General features: G+C 50.6%; 1 protein-coding gene across 2 annotated transcripts in view; it reads left to right on the top strand.

The window, feature by feature from the left end:
- The window catches only part of PREX1 (phosphatidylinositol-3,4,5-trisphosphate dependent Rac exchange factor 1), a 178,667-nt gene that overhangs the window by 99,355 nt on the left and 64,634 nt on the right, over positions 1-14,678 (top strand). The window contains exons 1-3 of one of the 2 annotated variants that reach the window (XM_025470352.3): positions 1,410-1,555; positions 3,127-3,288; positions 10,243-10,376. In XM_025470352.3, the coding sequence (XP_025326137.1) occupies positions 3,193-3,288; positions 10,243-10,376 (230 nt within the window). In that variant the 5' untranslated portion in view covers positions 1,410-1,555; positions 3,127-3,192. Of the gene's footprint in view, positions 1-1,409; positions 1,556-3,126; positions 3,289-10,242; positions 10,377-14,678 lie in introns of those variants that run through there. The other variant, XM_025470351.3, reaches the window with a different exon arrangement.

The following is a 14,678-nucleotide window of genomic DNA, read 5'->3' as shown; positions in this document are numbered from 1 at the left end:
ATAGTGAGAATGTTCTCTTCTTCACAAATCCCTCGAGTCTTCCTGATTCCCTCCAGGAGAGAGCTACGGTTGGTGCTGCAGTGTCAGGGGTTTTGGAGGCCATTCGGTTACTCCCCAACTATTGAGCAGCTGTTTTGTGGAAGGCGTTGTCCTAGGTGCTGGAGATACAAAGTGAACAAAATGGCCCAGAGCCCTACCTCCATGGGACTGGGGTTCTGCCGGGAGAGACAGACAATTGGTGGACGAATAGGAAACGGATATACTTGTAGAGTTGGCATAGGTACCGTGGAGGAAAAATATCTCAGACGAAGAGGGTTGGTAAAGGCCAGGAGTGATGGACTGAGAAGTTGGCATTTTGAGCAAAGACCTGGAGGAGGTGAGGAGGGGGGCCGTATGGGAACCTGGGGGAAGAGTCGGCCAAGTAGAGGGAACAGCCAGTGCAAAGGCCCTGGGGTAGGGCTATGCCTGAGAAACAGTGAAGTGGCCAGAGGAGGGTCTGAGGGCGAGAGTGCGGGAGTGAGGTCAGAGAGGTGGTGGGGCCAGATAGGCAGGGCCTTGTGGGCCGTTGTGGGGTCTTTGTCCTCTGAGTGTTGTGGGTGCCTCAGGAAGGTTCTGAGCAGGAGAGGAACAGGGCCTCATCTTGTTCCGACAACGTCTGGCTGTGTGTGGACTCTGAGTGGGGAGGGAGTGGGGGTGGGGTCCAAGGAGGAGAGGGTGGTGGGGGAGGGTGGGAGGGGTTCTTTGCATGAGAGTTGCCCCTTCTTATCATTTGCCCATTTTCTACTGGATGCTTTGGTTCATTCCTTTGGAGTTCTTCTCTGACTCTGATGTTATGAAATGAGCTCCTTATCTGCCAGGGATCTGGCATTGGTTGTCAGCATCTTGCCGTGAAGGCACAGGAAGTCAGAGTTCTCCCGGTGTGCCCCCGTCGCCGCACTCCCCGGCCGCAGCGCCCACCTCCATCCTGCCTGTCGGGCTGAGCACTGACACCTTGCCCGCAGCTGCTCTGACACCCAGCGCACGTTCAGCTTCTTTCCTGTGTGGTGAGCGGCAGTGGCCTCGGGCGCTGCCTCGGTTGGGGAGCCTGCTTGCACCTCCTTTTGTCAAAGCTGCGGATCACACCCTCCTTTCCCTTGGCTGGTGGATCTGGGTGGCATCCACCCCCACCCCACCCCCACCCCGGGGCTGTTGTCAGGTCCTGTTCCCCTGTGGGAGCCCCTTCTGCCAGAGCCCAGGCTCCACGTCCCCATCCCTTGCTTCCCTTTTGCTGTGGCCCCAGAGCGTGGCAGGTGCTCAGTAAACTCTGCAAACTCTCCTGAGGTTGCAGAACATCTGGGCCTCAGGACCGTGTGGCTGTGTCCCACGGAGGAGAGGCTGTTCATTTTCAGGCCGGGCAGAAATGAAGTGGATGGAGGAGGACCATCCTGGCCTTGGTTTTCTGCCCGGAGTGCTCAGAACGACACCCTGGCGTGGCAGATGGTCCCCGCTGTCAAAGCCAGCACGTGTCGTCAGACAGCAGATGGACGATGGCTAGCAGAGACTCAGTGCTTCCCAGGTAGGAACTTTCCCGCGGATGTCCTGGAGCCTGGGATTCACTGTGACCGTGGACAGAACCAGACGGCCAGGCTCACGCCCAGCTCCTCCTTTGACTTTCTGGGAGCCTTGGGTGACTCTGTCTCAACCTCCTTATCTGTTGAAGAGGATAATAGTGGATCCTCCCTCACAAACACAGAGGAAGGGCCGAGCGGGTGCTCACCACTGCCACCATCCTCCCCCTTTTCCCCTTCACCATGGTCCTCCTTATCCCTCCTTTTCAGCTGGGAGGGCGACTGGCCCAAGGTCACCTAGCTACGGAGGGGCGGGGCCAGCCCTGGCACCTGCATGTGGCATGTCATGGCGCCACGTCTGTGATTTTCGGGGGGGCAGAGAACTGGGGAGATACTGGAACCATTGGGCATGTTTGGGTCAGATGGTCGAGGAAATTTCTCTCATCAGCTAGGAAATCTGCCCTGCAATCTTAAGGTCCTGCCGGTTTCTCCCTCCTGTTTCTCTCTCATTATGCTTGCCACGCGGCTAAAGCCCTTCGGTGACAACACGAGCTTGGCCTTAGCACGGCCCAGGCCTGCGCTGGTGGCAGGGGTGGGAGGGCCTGGGGGAAGGCTTAGGGGAGGGCCGGCCCAGACTGGCCACTTTACACGGTCCATCTGGCCCCTGTGGGAGTGGAGGTGTTTCTTGTACCTCCCCTACAGATGAAGACTGGGGCTGAGTGGGCTCAGCATCTGTGGCCTTCTCTCTGACCTCCGGATCTGTCTGTTTCTCTCTCTTTTTCTTTCTCAGGTACTATCTCCCCACCATGCCACTTCCTGGCTGTCCCTCGTTCAATGCCTTATACATTCCCACCTTTGTATCTGCTGGCACACTCAGTCTGGCACACTCTTCGCCAAGGTTTTTGCAGGACTCCCTCCCTTGCTTTATCCAGAGTCTCCGTTCAGATGTCACCTCCTCCAGGAGGCCTTCCCTGACCTCCCCATTTGAAAGACCACCTCCCGGGGCACCTGGGTGGCTCAGTGGGTTAAACATCTGCCTTCGGCTCGGGTCATGATCTTGAGGTCCTAGGATTGAGCCCCACGTCAGGTTCCCTGCTCAGCAGGAGTCTGCTTCTCCCCTTCCCTTTGCTCGTGCTCTCTCTTTCTCTCTCAAATAATAAATCTTTAAAATAAAAAGAAAGATCACCCCCTTTCTCAAGACCTTAGAGCCTAGAGCCTGTCATTCAGATTTGCTTTCAAAGTATTATTGCTGCCTGACATTATGTTATTTATGTGATTTTTCCTGATTTTGGCCCATCTCCTTTACTAGAATGTCACACCCACCAGCTGAGGAATTTCCCTGTTTGGTTGACAGATTTGTCCCTGTGCCCTAGAACACTGCCGTTCCATGAAGCAGGTGCTCAGGGCATGTTTACTGAATGAATGAGTGAATGAATGAATCAGTGATATTCTCCAGCCCCAGGACACCCAGTTTGTACGCAGCAGAGCTGGGATTTGGCTTGGGGCCGGGTGGCCTAGGTGCTGTGTCTGGTTCCCTCTGGGTTGATGTCTCTCATTCCTGTCCTCTTCTGTCCCCTAGGAGCTAGCCAAGAGGACTCCCGGCAAGCACCCCGACCACCCTGCGGTCCAGAGTGCCCTGCAGGCCATGAAGACCGTCTGCTCTAACATCAACGAGACCAAGCGGCAGATGGAGAAGCTAGAGGCACTGGAGCAGCTGCAGTCCCACATCGAAGGCTGGGAGGTATGTCTGGGCTTGACAGGGGCCCGGGGGATGCACAGCTGCAGGTGCGCACTGTGGTCTGGACACCAGATTCAGCCCACAGTGTGTGTTTTGTTTGGCCTTGTGTCTGTAAAAAAAAAAAAAAATTTAGTTATTTTCTAGTTAAGTCCACATAAGTCTAAATTTCAGGTTTCTTTTGAAAAATCGGTAGGACTGGGCCTCCAGTCTCCAGGACAGCAGCCACTAGAGCCTCCGGTTCCTCACTGCCCACCACCCCCCGTCCCTCCCAGTCTCTCTCCTTCACATGTTGCTGTACCTGCCTGGTGTCCACAGGCCTTTGAGCTTTTGATGCCAAGTCCACTGTGATACTTAAGGGTCTACTCCAGGACAGAATCCTGGCTTTGACACTCCCTTGCTGGGTGACTTTGGGCAAATGTCTTCACTTCTCTGAACCTCCTGTTTCCTCATGTATTCCTGGCACACAGTAGGTACTCCATAAATGGTAGGTGTTGCTATTGTATTACTATTGTCATGCTCACGAGGGTATGGGATTCTTGAAATCTTCCCATTGTGCATCATTTATTCATTTAAGCCTCCCTGTCTTCCTTAGATTATTAGAGATTTCCTACAAATCTGTTGAAGGAAATGGGAAAATCTAAATAAATAAATAAAAAAACCAATATCAGAGTAAATGCAGCTGGAACAGAGGATCAAAAGCAAAGATGAAAGACGCCTAGATTCTTCTCTGAATCATCTGCTTAGACCCTTTGGGTTTTCTGGCGCTTGCTACTTTTGGGATTTCCACTTCTTTTCCCTGTGTTCAGGAATCCTGAATGTGACCCTGTATCAGTGTGAGATTGAGAGTTTGGCTGCAGACAGGAGCCTGTTTTCAGGGAGGAGGCGGGTCCTGTGGATTAGCGCTTGCCATGTACCATTCTCCTCCTGCTGGGACTTCCTCTCTTGCCGAAGCCAGAGAATGAAGAGCTGTGTTTCTAGTTCCCCATGCAGTTTAGGGTTGGGGTATGATTGGCCGAATTCAGACCCAGCTGCTGGGGATTTGGATGGTGGGTGGGACAGAGGCCAGCCACCCTTGTGCTGTTTTTTGCTGCAGAGCGCAGCCATGGTCCTGTTTGGCTTTCTGTGGTAGCATTAGCAGAGGGTCCAGGTTCCGGCTTCCTGGGTGTCGGGGGGCGTGGGCCATCTGTTTGTTGTTGGTGGTGTGTGTCTAGCAGGCAAGGGATGGCTTTGCAGCTGACAGTGAGGCAGCAGCTCCCGAGGGCCTGGTTGCAGCCCCGGGGGGTGTTCTCCTGTGGCGTCAGCTCAGGCAGGTGGTGTGCGACCCTTCCTTTCCCCAGTTGGGGCAGAGGCGGTGGCTTTCTGGTGGGTGGGCCAGGTATACAGTGCTGTTGGTTTTCGGGGAGCCCTGGTTTAGACTCCTGGCTCCCCTAGACCACCCAGTGATTAAGCGAGCCCCTCATTTCTTTTTGCTTAAAATATTATGTAGCTTAGTTTCCATTTCCTGCGGCTGCAAATTGTCAGGTACTCAAGTATGCTGGTTAGGGTATGTTGTCTCAGGGCTCATTTCAGCCCCAAGATGTCAGGGCTCCCATTTTGTCTCTTGTGGTCCTCCTGGCCTTCCCCTCTTGGCTCCATGAGAACAGTAGCTCCAGGCATCACGTGTTCCAAAACAGGAGGAGACAGGGGCATGGCCAGGGCAGTGAGAAGGAGCAGTTCTCCTCAGTGAAGAAAAACCTTTCCGGGGAGCCCCAAAGAGACTTACTTCTCCTTTCATCTCATTGACCATTGGGCCACACGGCCACTTTTGGTGAACACCCTTATCTAAGTTGCCAAGAGAGTAGGGGATGTGTTTAAGCCCGTTTGAGCTTTGAGCTTCCTGGCAGCCAAGGTGAAGAGAGCAGGAGACATAAGTTACTCAATATTTATTTTCAAAAAAGGAAGACAGAGCAGTTCTTCTGGGAGACACGGAGAGTTTCCTGGAAACCAGCTGAAAAAGATATTTCGCACATGGGCCCCTGTGGAGAGGAGGATTGAGCAAGCTATTTGGCAGTCAGAGCAGAAGTGATTTCTAGATGCCTGCTTCTGGGAAGGATCTGAGGAAATAAGAACTAAGGGTCTTTGGGGGCCCTTTTAGATCCTGAAAAAAATCTACAATTTGAGAGCGGCCCTTATTTTGAGCCCTGTTTCTAGGTGCAATAGGAAATGCAGGAGCCAGAACAAGACTTTCTGGCAATTACTGAGCCTCTGTTACATGTTTCCAATACTGAGGGGAGGGGCTGTTATTAACTCCCGCTGGACGGGGGGTGGGAAACTGAGGGACAGGACTTGGTTTGGAGGCCCAGCCCTATAACTTAGTCTGCCCTTCATCACGCAAGGTTGTCCTGCTCTCTCGGCCTCCATTTGCCCTTGGTTGTCTAATGTGAGTAACACTGTCTCTTGAAGGTATCCCCTGGTGTCATTCTGAGGATAAAGTGAAAACTGCAGTATGAATGCTCTTTGGAAAAAGTAAAATAGTTTTCTGTGCAGTAGGGAGAAGTATTTGTTTTTTTGTTTTAAGTGTATCTTTTTTTTTTTTTTTTTTTAAAGATTTTATTTGTTTACTCATGAGACACAAAGAGAGACAGACACTAGAGAGAGAAGCAGGCTCCCCTCAAGGAGCCCAATGTGAGACTCGATCGGGGGAGCTCGGTATCATGCCCTGAGCCAAAGGCAGACGCTCAATCACTGAGCCACCTGGGTGCCCCAGTTTTTGTAAAAAGTAATCTCTACACCCGATGTGGGGCTTGAACTCACACCCCAAGATCAGGAGTCACATGCCCCACTGACTGAGCCTGCCAAGTGCCCCAGAAAGGTTCTTAAATGCAGTTGGATCCCCAAGATGACTTGTAAAAATAATGTGTCGTAGCTAGAAAAAAATCACATGTAACAGTGAAGCTACTTGCAATGGCTTCTTGCTCTCTGTAGTTACAGCCTCGGGGGACAGTGTGATTTCGGGTGTAGTCTGTGGTGAATGGGTGGTTGCAGATCCTTACTTCTGATAATCTTCCTGTGATAATTACTGATCTTTCTATCTGACCTCTCGCCAATCTAGTTAGAGGGCTGCCATCTAGCTCTTGGAATATGGCTGGCAAGGGACTCATTTAGGAAGGAGGGAGAGTCTCTCCTTGGCTGCTTTCTTGCTGTGCTTGGGTGTGCATCATATGTTTGATCTCCAATCTCTGGTTTCCTCCCTGCCCCCATCCTTTGTAATCTGCTTGTCCTTTTTAGTCGAGAGACTGGTTTACTTAAAACCAGATAAATTAATCCATAAATCCAATTTACCGAGCGCATGGAAATGGCAGTATGTTGCAATACCGTGGAAGTGAGTGGACAAGCCGGCTCCCTTTGCAGGGAGGGGTTCTTCTTCTTCTTCTTTTTTTTTTTTTTTTAAAGATTTTATTTATTTATTCACAAGAGACAGAGAGAGAGAGATAGAGACACAGGCAGAGGGAGAAGCAGGCTCCATGCAGGGAGCCCGATGTGGGACTCGATTCTGGGACTCCAGGACCATGCCCTGGGCGGAAGGCAGGTGCCAAACCTCTGAGCCACCCAGGGATCCCTTGCAGGGAGGGGTTCTTATCCTCTAGTTTCTCCATCTGAAAAGTCTGGATGATGGCATTCCCCCTTCTTGGGTCACTTGAGGATTTGGGAGGGGACGCATGCATGACACTCAACACAGCAGCGCTGTGGCTGGCTTCACTGGCTCAGAGTAAACGCTCCATAAATGGCGGGAGGAGCTGTGGCAGCAGAGCAGGAGTTCAGTCTCAAAGTTTTTTTCTTTTTTCTTTTTTTTTTTTTTTTTTAAGATGAAAAAGCATCGTGCAACTTTAGCTACAGCTCATACCCGGTGTGGGCTGACCCTCCCACACAGGGACACTTGGGAAGCAAGCCCCATGGACTTTTGTGTGAAGCTCACAGTCATAAAAAGAAATGCATGTTCTTAATAAGGAGGAAATAGAGCACACTTGTCTCGCTGGCTCTTGAAACGCTGGTTTAAGAGACCATCAATTGACCACTCACCCTCAGAGGGACAGAAGGCAACAGGAGTGAGGAAACATAAAGTTGTTATTAAAAGAGAGAGAGAGAGAGACCATAAACAGAAGTTGTCATATGTTCTTCTACCCTTCTTGGGATGCCTTGTGCTCCAAAGGGCTGTGGTCTCTCCCCTTCGGAGACCCCTGCTCTCTCTAGACGAGTAGTCTCATTAAAAAGCCCTTCTGGTTGTCAATTACCTTCTAAGAACCCCCCCCCCCCCCCCCCGGGTAAGGGAGGTTGGTGGGTCAGGGAATGGGGTCATCCTGTCTGGGTTTAAGTCCCAGCTTGCTCACTGACCAGCTGTGTAACCTTGAACACGTTGCTTCCCTGCTCTGCGCCTCAGTTTCTTCACCTATAAAATGAGAGTTGTGGTAAGGATGAACTGGATTCATACAAAATACTTAGAATAGCAGCAGGCACGTGATAAGCTCTTCCCATCTTCTCCACATGTTAGTGCTTCAGTTGGATGGAGCCTACACTGTCTCCAAGTCTCCAGTCCTGCCTGGTGGACACCTTGGTGCTCAGCCTCTTCCCTGTGTGTCTGATCCTCAGCATCAGACTTGACCTTGACCCAGGTTCAAGGATTCTGGGGAGTCCAAGGGCCACCTGGGCTTCTCAGCTAAGGTAGAAGGAGCATCTTCCTGAAGTGTCCTTGGCATTTCAAGTGTATTTGCTAGGTGGTCTTGGGTCAAGGTGGAGGGGCAGCTTCCCTGGCTGGGTTCACTGCTCTCTGGGGTCCCTGGATGTTGACAGAGAGGTCAGGTGTGGGCCTGTGTGATGTCGGGGTTCCAGGCCCTGCAGCCAGACCAGGTACCAGATCCACATACAAGCAGCCCTTTAGAGGCTGGAAGGGCTGATGGGTGGGCATGAGTGAGATGGGGAGGCATGTGATCTCCAGGAGCTGCCCCAAGCTGGCCCATAGGCCACTGATAGAGCTTCATGACCCCAAGCATCATGCTCACCCTGTTTGTGAGGATACTGGAGGCCCAGGGGTCTCTTTGTCACAAGAGCCCTGAGCCATGGAGCAGTGGGCTTGCTACCTTGCTAGTAGCTGTGTGTGTGGAGTCAGATCCCTGCCTGCAGCATGCAGGCATCCATATTGTGATTTCTGTTAAACGGGTGCATGCTCCTGCCCTAGGCTACCTAGCTCTTGATCACAGGGAGATTGGTTTCCCAGGACTCCAGGTGGGCCCCAGAGGGATCTCTGCATTTTTGAGTGATGAGTTTGCTGTGCCCAGCCAGGCTGTGGGTATGGAGCAGGGAAGACTGCAGTGGGTAGTTAGCAGAAAGCCTGATTTCTGAGTTTCTAGAACCAGTTCCCCTTACTAGGTCTCAGAAGTAATTGAGTCAGCATATGTCATCGGGGTATGAACTCCCCTTTGGTTTGGTTGTTGCATGTTTGGGGAAGGAGACTCTGTGAACACACACTTCTCCCTCTCTCTTTCTCAAGTTGATTTCTGGGCTAAGATAATATCACATCTCATTCTCCTACCCCTTTTATCTACAGGTCTGTCAAACGAGCCTCCCTGAACCCCACTTTTGTGTAGTATCCCTTGGGCCTAAATGTCAGGGGCACCCCATTGTCCACTTATTGATGGGCCTGGTCCTTATCCTGATGTATGGGTTCAAGGATGTGGTTGACTGCTGACAGGAGAGAGAATGGCATAAATGAGGTAGAAGTTGGTTTCTCAGCAGCAGAGCAAGCTGGGGGCCGAGCAGCTCTGCTCCCTTTGGACCCAGGTTCCTTCCAACTTCTTGCTCTACCACCTGCTATGGTGTGTGCCACCAGTCCAGCTGTCTTCCAGCTTGTGACAAGAGGGGAGGGAGGGAGAGGAGAGGACGCTATTTTCTTTAAAGGGAATTTTGTTTAAAAAAAAAAAAAGGGAATATTGTAAAAATGGGCCACAGTGGCCATAACTTAGTCACATGACCACACTGACAAGGGATGCTGGGAAGCAGAGTCTGTGGTTGGATAGCTAGGTGCCCACTAAACTCCACTCCTGCCACAGGTGAGGACTACAGCTAGCTGGCATCCTGTGCCCTCCCAGGTATGTTTCTAGCTTTCTTTCATTGAGCACTTGGAGAGCTCTGTGCCCTGCTTTGGTCCTCCCTGAGTTCCAGACAGACCTGTGTGGTCCCGTCCTCCTGGTTCCTGATCTCCCCCCATCCCGGAACCTCATGGAGGTTCAGTGAAGTTTATGTATAGTTAACATTGTAGCCACCACCACCCCTGTCACTTAGCATTGATGACCATGTAGAGTTTGAGAATTGTCTCCATCTGTATCCGTATCTGTAGCTAGGGTAAGTGCTCTAAAAATCCTGCCCCGGTGGTGTTCACACTGTGCTTATTACCTGCTCTGCAGGCATTTATTGAGCACCTGCTTGTATGCCCAAGAGGGCTACAGGTGCTTGGAAGACCTTGGCGAATGCTTAATAATACTTAATAATGCTTCCTGTCCTTATGGAAGTGGCGTTCTGGTTAGGGCGATATGATCACAAGTCAAGACATAAATCAGGAAAGGACAGGCAAAAACCAAAACAAACAAAAACCCCCAAATGCCAAACAAAAACTGAAGCAAAATAAAAGTGGATGCCAACTAGGGCTGGGTGGTTTCTCCGCCCTGAGGCCAGATCTCTCTTCTGTGAAGTGGGCATCTCCATGTGCTCTTCCTGGCATTGTTCAGGTGTGCTCAACAGACAGAAGCCATTGATCAGATTGTTGGGATTTTCTGTCTGCTGACAGATTTCCTGCATGGTGCATTTAGGTTTTGGGGTACGAGGGGGCCAATGATAGGTTCTGTTTCTGGGAAGGAAGCTGATATCCTCGAGTGCTCTCTCCTGGATTTGCTGGCTCATTCCGTGCTCCCCTTATCACTCTCCCAGGGCTCCAACCTCACGGACATCTGCACTCAGCTCCTCCTACAGGGGACTTTGTTAAAAATCTCTGCGGGCAACATTCAGGAGAGGGCCTTCTTCCTCTTTGACAACCTCCTCGTCTATTGCAAGCGGAAATCCAGGTGAGTTGCTGGGGCAGCTGGGGGTGGGGCTGCCCATGTGGGCCATGAGGCAGGGATTGGATGGGACCCTAACAGTTTTTCACGGTGACACCTTAGGCTTGTTACTCCCCTCTCTTGGCCTCCCTTTGTTCTTCTGAGTTGAGGGGTTTGTTCTAGATCAGTACTGCCTAATAGAAATATAATGTAAGCCACATGTGCTATATAAAATTTTCTAGCAGCCATATTACAGAGCACCGTAGGGGAAGGGAGGGAAAAATAAGATGAAACCAGAGAGGGAGACAAGGCATAAGAGACTCTTAACTAACTCTAGGAAACAAACTGAGGGTTGCTGGTGAGGAGGTGGGTGGGGGGATGGGGTAACTGGGTTATGGGAATGTGATGTGATGAACATTGGGTGTTATATGCAACTGATGAATCACTGAACTTACATCTAAAACTAACAATATACTACATGTTAACTAATTGAATTTAAATAATTTTAAAAAGTTAAAATTAAAAAAGCAAGAAGAAACAGGCAAAGCGAATTTAAAAAATATATTTTATTTTTTTCAATGTATCTCTAAATATCATTTAATGTATATAACCAATGTATATTCAATTTTTGAAAATTATTAAAGAGATATTTTGCATTTTTTTACACCAAATCTTCAAGATCTAATGCATATCTTACACTTACAGCACATCTCAATTTGTCCTAGCCTCATTTTAAGTGTTCAGCAGCCACATATGGCTTGTGGCTGCTATATTGGATAATGTTGGTCTAGACGGTCATAGAAATTTGGAGATTCTTTGTGACGCTAACATCCTATGATTCTAAGACCCAAAGGTGGGGGATTCAAGGGCAGAGGGCTCTTCCACTGTTAAGCTTTTTGAGGGAAAGGATATTATCTTTGTCACCTTTGTATCTTTCCCTGGAGCTTCCTACGCTTTGTAGAGTTAAGGAGTGAATGGATGGGTGAGTGAGTGGTAGACACGTATAGGTGCATGCATGATTGTGAGTGTGGATGATGATGGGATGTGTGGGCAGATAGGAGGAGGGTGCACAGGTGGGGTTTTGGAGGGTGAGAGGATGGTGGATGAAGAGAGGCCGGGAGGAATGTGGATGGATGAATGAGTGGATGAGGGAGTGGATGGGTAAGTGGTTGGAGGTGTAAGAGATGGCTGGATGGAGGGATGGACAGAAGACTGGGGGATGTATGGATGTTTGGGTAGTTGGAGAAGTGGGTATGAAGCTGCTATGAGCTGGCAGAGGTGTGTTCCCATGAAGGTGAGTTGGTACCGTGCATGTATGGTATTTAAATGAACGGGTAGATGGAGGGATAGTAATAAAATGGGAGATTAATGGATAGATGGTCAGTTGGATGGTTGGATGGATGATTGGTTGGTTGGTTGATAGTTGTTGGGGTAGTTGGATTCTGGAATGAAGGGTTGAATGATCAAGTGGGTGGATGGATGGATGATTGTAGAGAGGGAGAATTGGGAGATGGATGGATGGGGGCATGAGTGGCTGGCTGGCTGGATAGATTATTGGTGAAATGAGAGATCCCTGTCTTTCAGTTTCCTGAGGACAGTCTCAGTCCAGCCTGTTTGAATCCCTCTTCCTGTTACCTTGTTTTAGGGATGAAATGGTGGCTTTCCAGATCCTTGATCTAGTAGAGGCTAAGGCTTAGGGAGGTCCAGACCCTGAGACCCACTGTCAGCATTGTCCCCACCTCCCTTTGTAGCTCCAGGCACCTCACGTACTGTCCCTGAGCCTCATCTTCCTGGTCTGTTTCTGCGCCTCCTGAGGTTGTCGTCAGGAACCTTTCCATAGGGTGAATGATGGCATTCATTGCATGTGTTTGGGCTTCTCTTTCTCCTCCAGCCTGACCTCTCTGAACCTCAGCTTCCTGTTCTGTGGAATGGGAATGATAAACCGCTTCTTACAGCAAGGTTGGGTTTAGAGTGAGCTCCTGACGATTGAATCATGTTCACGGTTCTCTGGCTCTGTGACTTTGCCTCTCTTTGCCTGGGTTCCCTTATATGCAGCATTGGGTGAATTATCACATGGACCTCAGAGAGTCATCGTGAAGAGCCTTTGTGTTAGGCGGGCCCAGCCCCTAGTAAAGCTCACAAAGTAAGGGTTGGCGGCTGTTCCTACTACTGTTAACTTAGCTCCATCCACATTGTGTTCCTGTTCACGGACATGTGCAGCTCCAGGCGCATAGTAGGCACTTTGACCGGGGCCCCTGCCCCTCTGCCCTTCCTCCTAGTTCTGGGTTTGGCCCTTTTGATTAAAGGCCTTGGCCTCCCACCTCTACCATCCCCCAGAGTGTGTCTTACTTGGCTGATGTTTTATTCTTGCCCACTCCCATTAGGCCTGTCGGTGTCTGTCTCATGTCCCCCAGGTCCTCTCCTCTCCACCTTTCCTTCCTTCTTGCTTCGTGCCTGTTTTGGCTGTGCCCTTCCCTGCCAGCCACCCTGGGCTATCTGAAGCAGGCACTGTTCCCTGCACCCTGGGGTTTAGGAAACAGAACGTCCCTTTGGGCATGTGTGACCTGCTCCAGCTTTAGTTGACCTTGTTCACCTTGGGCCGCCCTAGTACCAGCCCTTCCTCCATTGGCAGGGTCACACCTGTTGGAGCAATTGTGGCCCATCCTGCTGGTGCTGGATCTCAAGTGGGGCTTCTAGGACTGGCCCTGTGGCTGCCATGAGGTCTCTGAAGGCCATTTGCTGCCTTAGTTCCATGAGTGATCCAGGCTGGCTGGATGGAAAGGGCACATCTGTCTCCTGGGAGAATGTGGTGGGCAGCCAGCATTCCTGCCTCTGGATACGGAGCCAGAGGGCCAGGCTCCAGGAGGTCCCAGAGGGATTGGGCAGGGGTGGATAGAACTCCCAGCCTGACCAATGTGACCAGGAATGTGACCAATGTGACCAATGTGACCAGGAAGCGCCTGACACTGCTAGGTGTCTGCCGACGGTTTTGTCTTTGCCTGGGTTGTGCGGGGCACCGCCCGTCCAGGATGCGGGTCATGGAAGGCCTCTGACTCACAGTGCTTCTGGCCTAATTCAAAAGTAGAGGCTTCCATCAGACGTGGAAGGAGTGTTCTAGGACCCCATTTGCCCGTTGTTCAGAATGGGAAACAAACACCAAGAAGAGCTCAATTTCTGATACCTCAGCTGCTTGTGTCGTGTCTGAGGGGTAGTGGCATCACTCCGGGGTTAAGGACCTAGAGGTCCTGCTGCTAACCAGCTGTGTAGCCTTGGGCATGTGACATCAGCTTTTTGTGCCTCTGTTTTCCTGTCTGTTCAATGTGGATGAAAGTAGTCCCCACCCAATAGGATTGTTTTTATAGATGAAGTAGGATGAAATGTGTAAATCAGCTAGAATAATGCTGGCACATGTACATAAAGAAGAATGACCCATCTCTGTCTTCCTGTGGGTATCTCACATACAGCTCACACTTAGATGGGGCCTAAAGCAAGACTCTTTGTGAGTCTTTTCTTTTCTTTTCTTTCTTTTTTTTATATTTAATTTTATTTATTTATTCCTGAGAGACCCAGAAAGAGAGGCAGAGATATAGGCAAAGGGAGAAGCAGGTTCCTGGTGGGGAGCCCGATGTGGGACTCAATCCCAGGACCCCAGAATCATGACCTGAGCCAAAGGCAGACGCTCAACCACTGAGCCACCAGGTGCCCCGACTCTTCATTTTCATTACAACTGCTGCCCCAGACCTTTTCTTCTTCCAGTCTTCCTCATTCTGAGTAAATGGCACTACTGTTTACTCAGGAAACCAGACCAGAATCTTCATTGACCTTACCTTACACCCACTTCTTTAGCAAGTCCTTTCTTATCTGTCCCCAAACTTTTTTTTTTTTAAGATTTTATTTACTCATTCATGAGACGCAGAGAGAGAGGCAGAGACACAGGCAGAGGGAGAAGCAGGCTCCCTGTGGGGAGCCTGATGTGGGACTTGATCCTAGGACCCCAGGATCACACCTTAAGCCAAAGGCAGACACTCTACTGCTGAGCCACCCCCACCCAGGCAGCCCATGTCTCCAACTTTGGCTAGAACTTCAGTGCTTCTAATAAGAACTCCAGGAAGGAGTGTTTGTGTATGTATGCATAAATGATTATAAAATTTACATGGAGGGATCCCTGGGTGGCGCAGCGGTTTGGCGCCTGCCTTTGGCCCAGGGCGCGATCCTGGAGACCCGGGATCGAATCCCACGTCGGGCTCCCGGTGCATGGAGCCTGCTTCTCCCTCTGCCTGTGTCTCTGCCTCTCTCTCTCTCTCTCTCTCTCTCTGTGTGACTATCATA

This window comes from Canis lupus, chromosome 24, assembly GCF_003254725.2.
Source record: "Canis lupus dingo isolate Sandy chromosome 24, ASM325472v2, whole genome shotgun sequence".
Taxonomy (NCBI): domain Eukaryota; kingdom Metazoa; phylum Chordata; class Mammalia; order Carnivora; family Canidae; genus Canis; species Canis lupus.
Note: the sequence above shows the minus strand (reverse complement) of the source record. Positions and strands in the feature narration are given on the sequence as shown.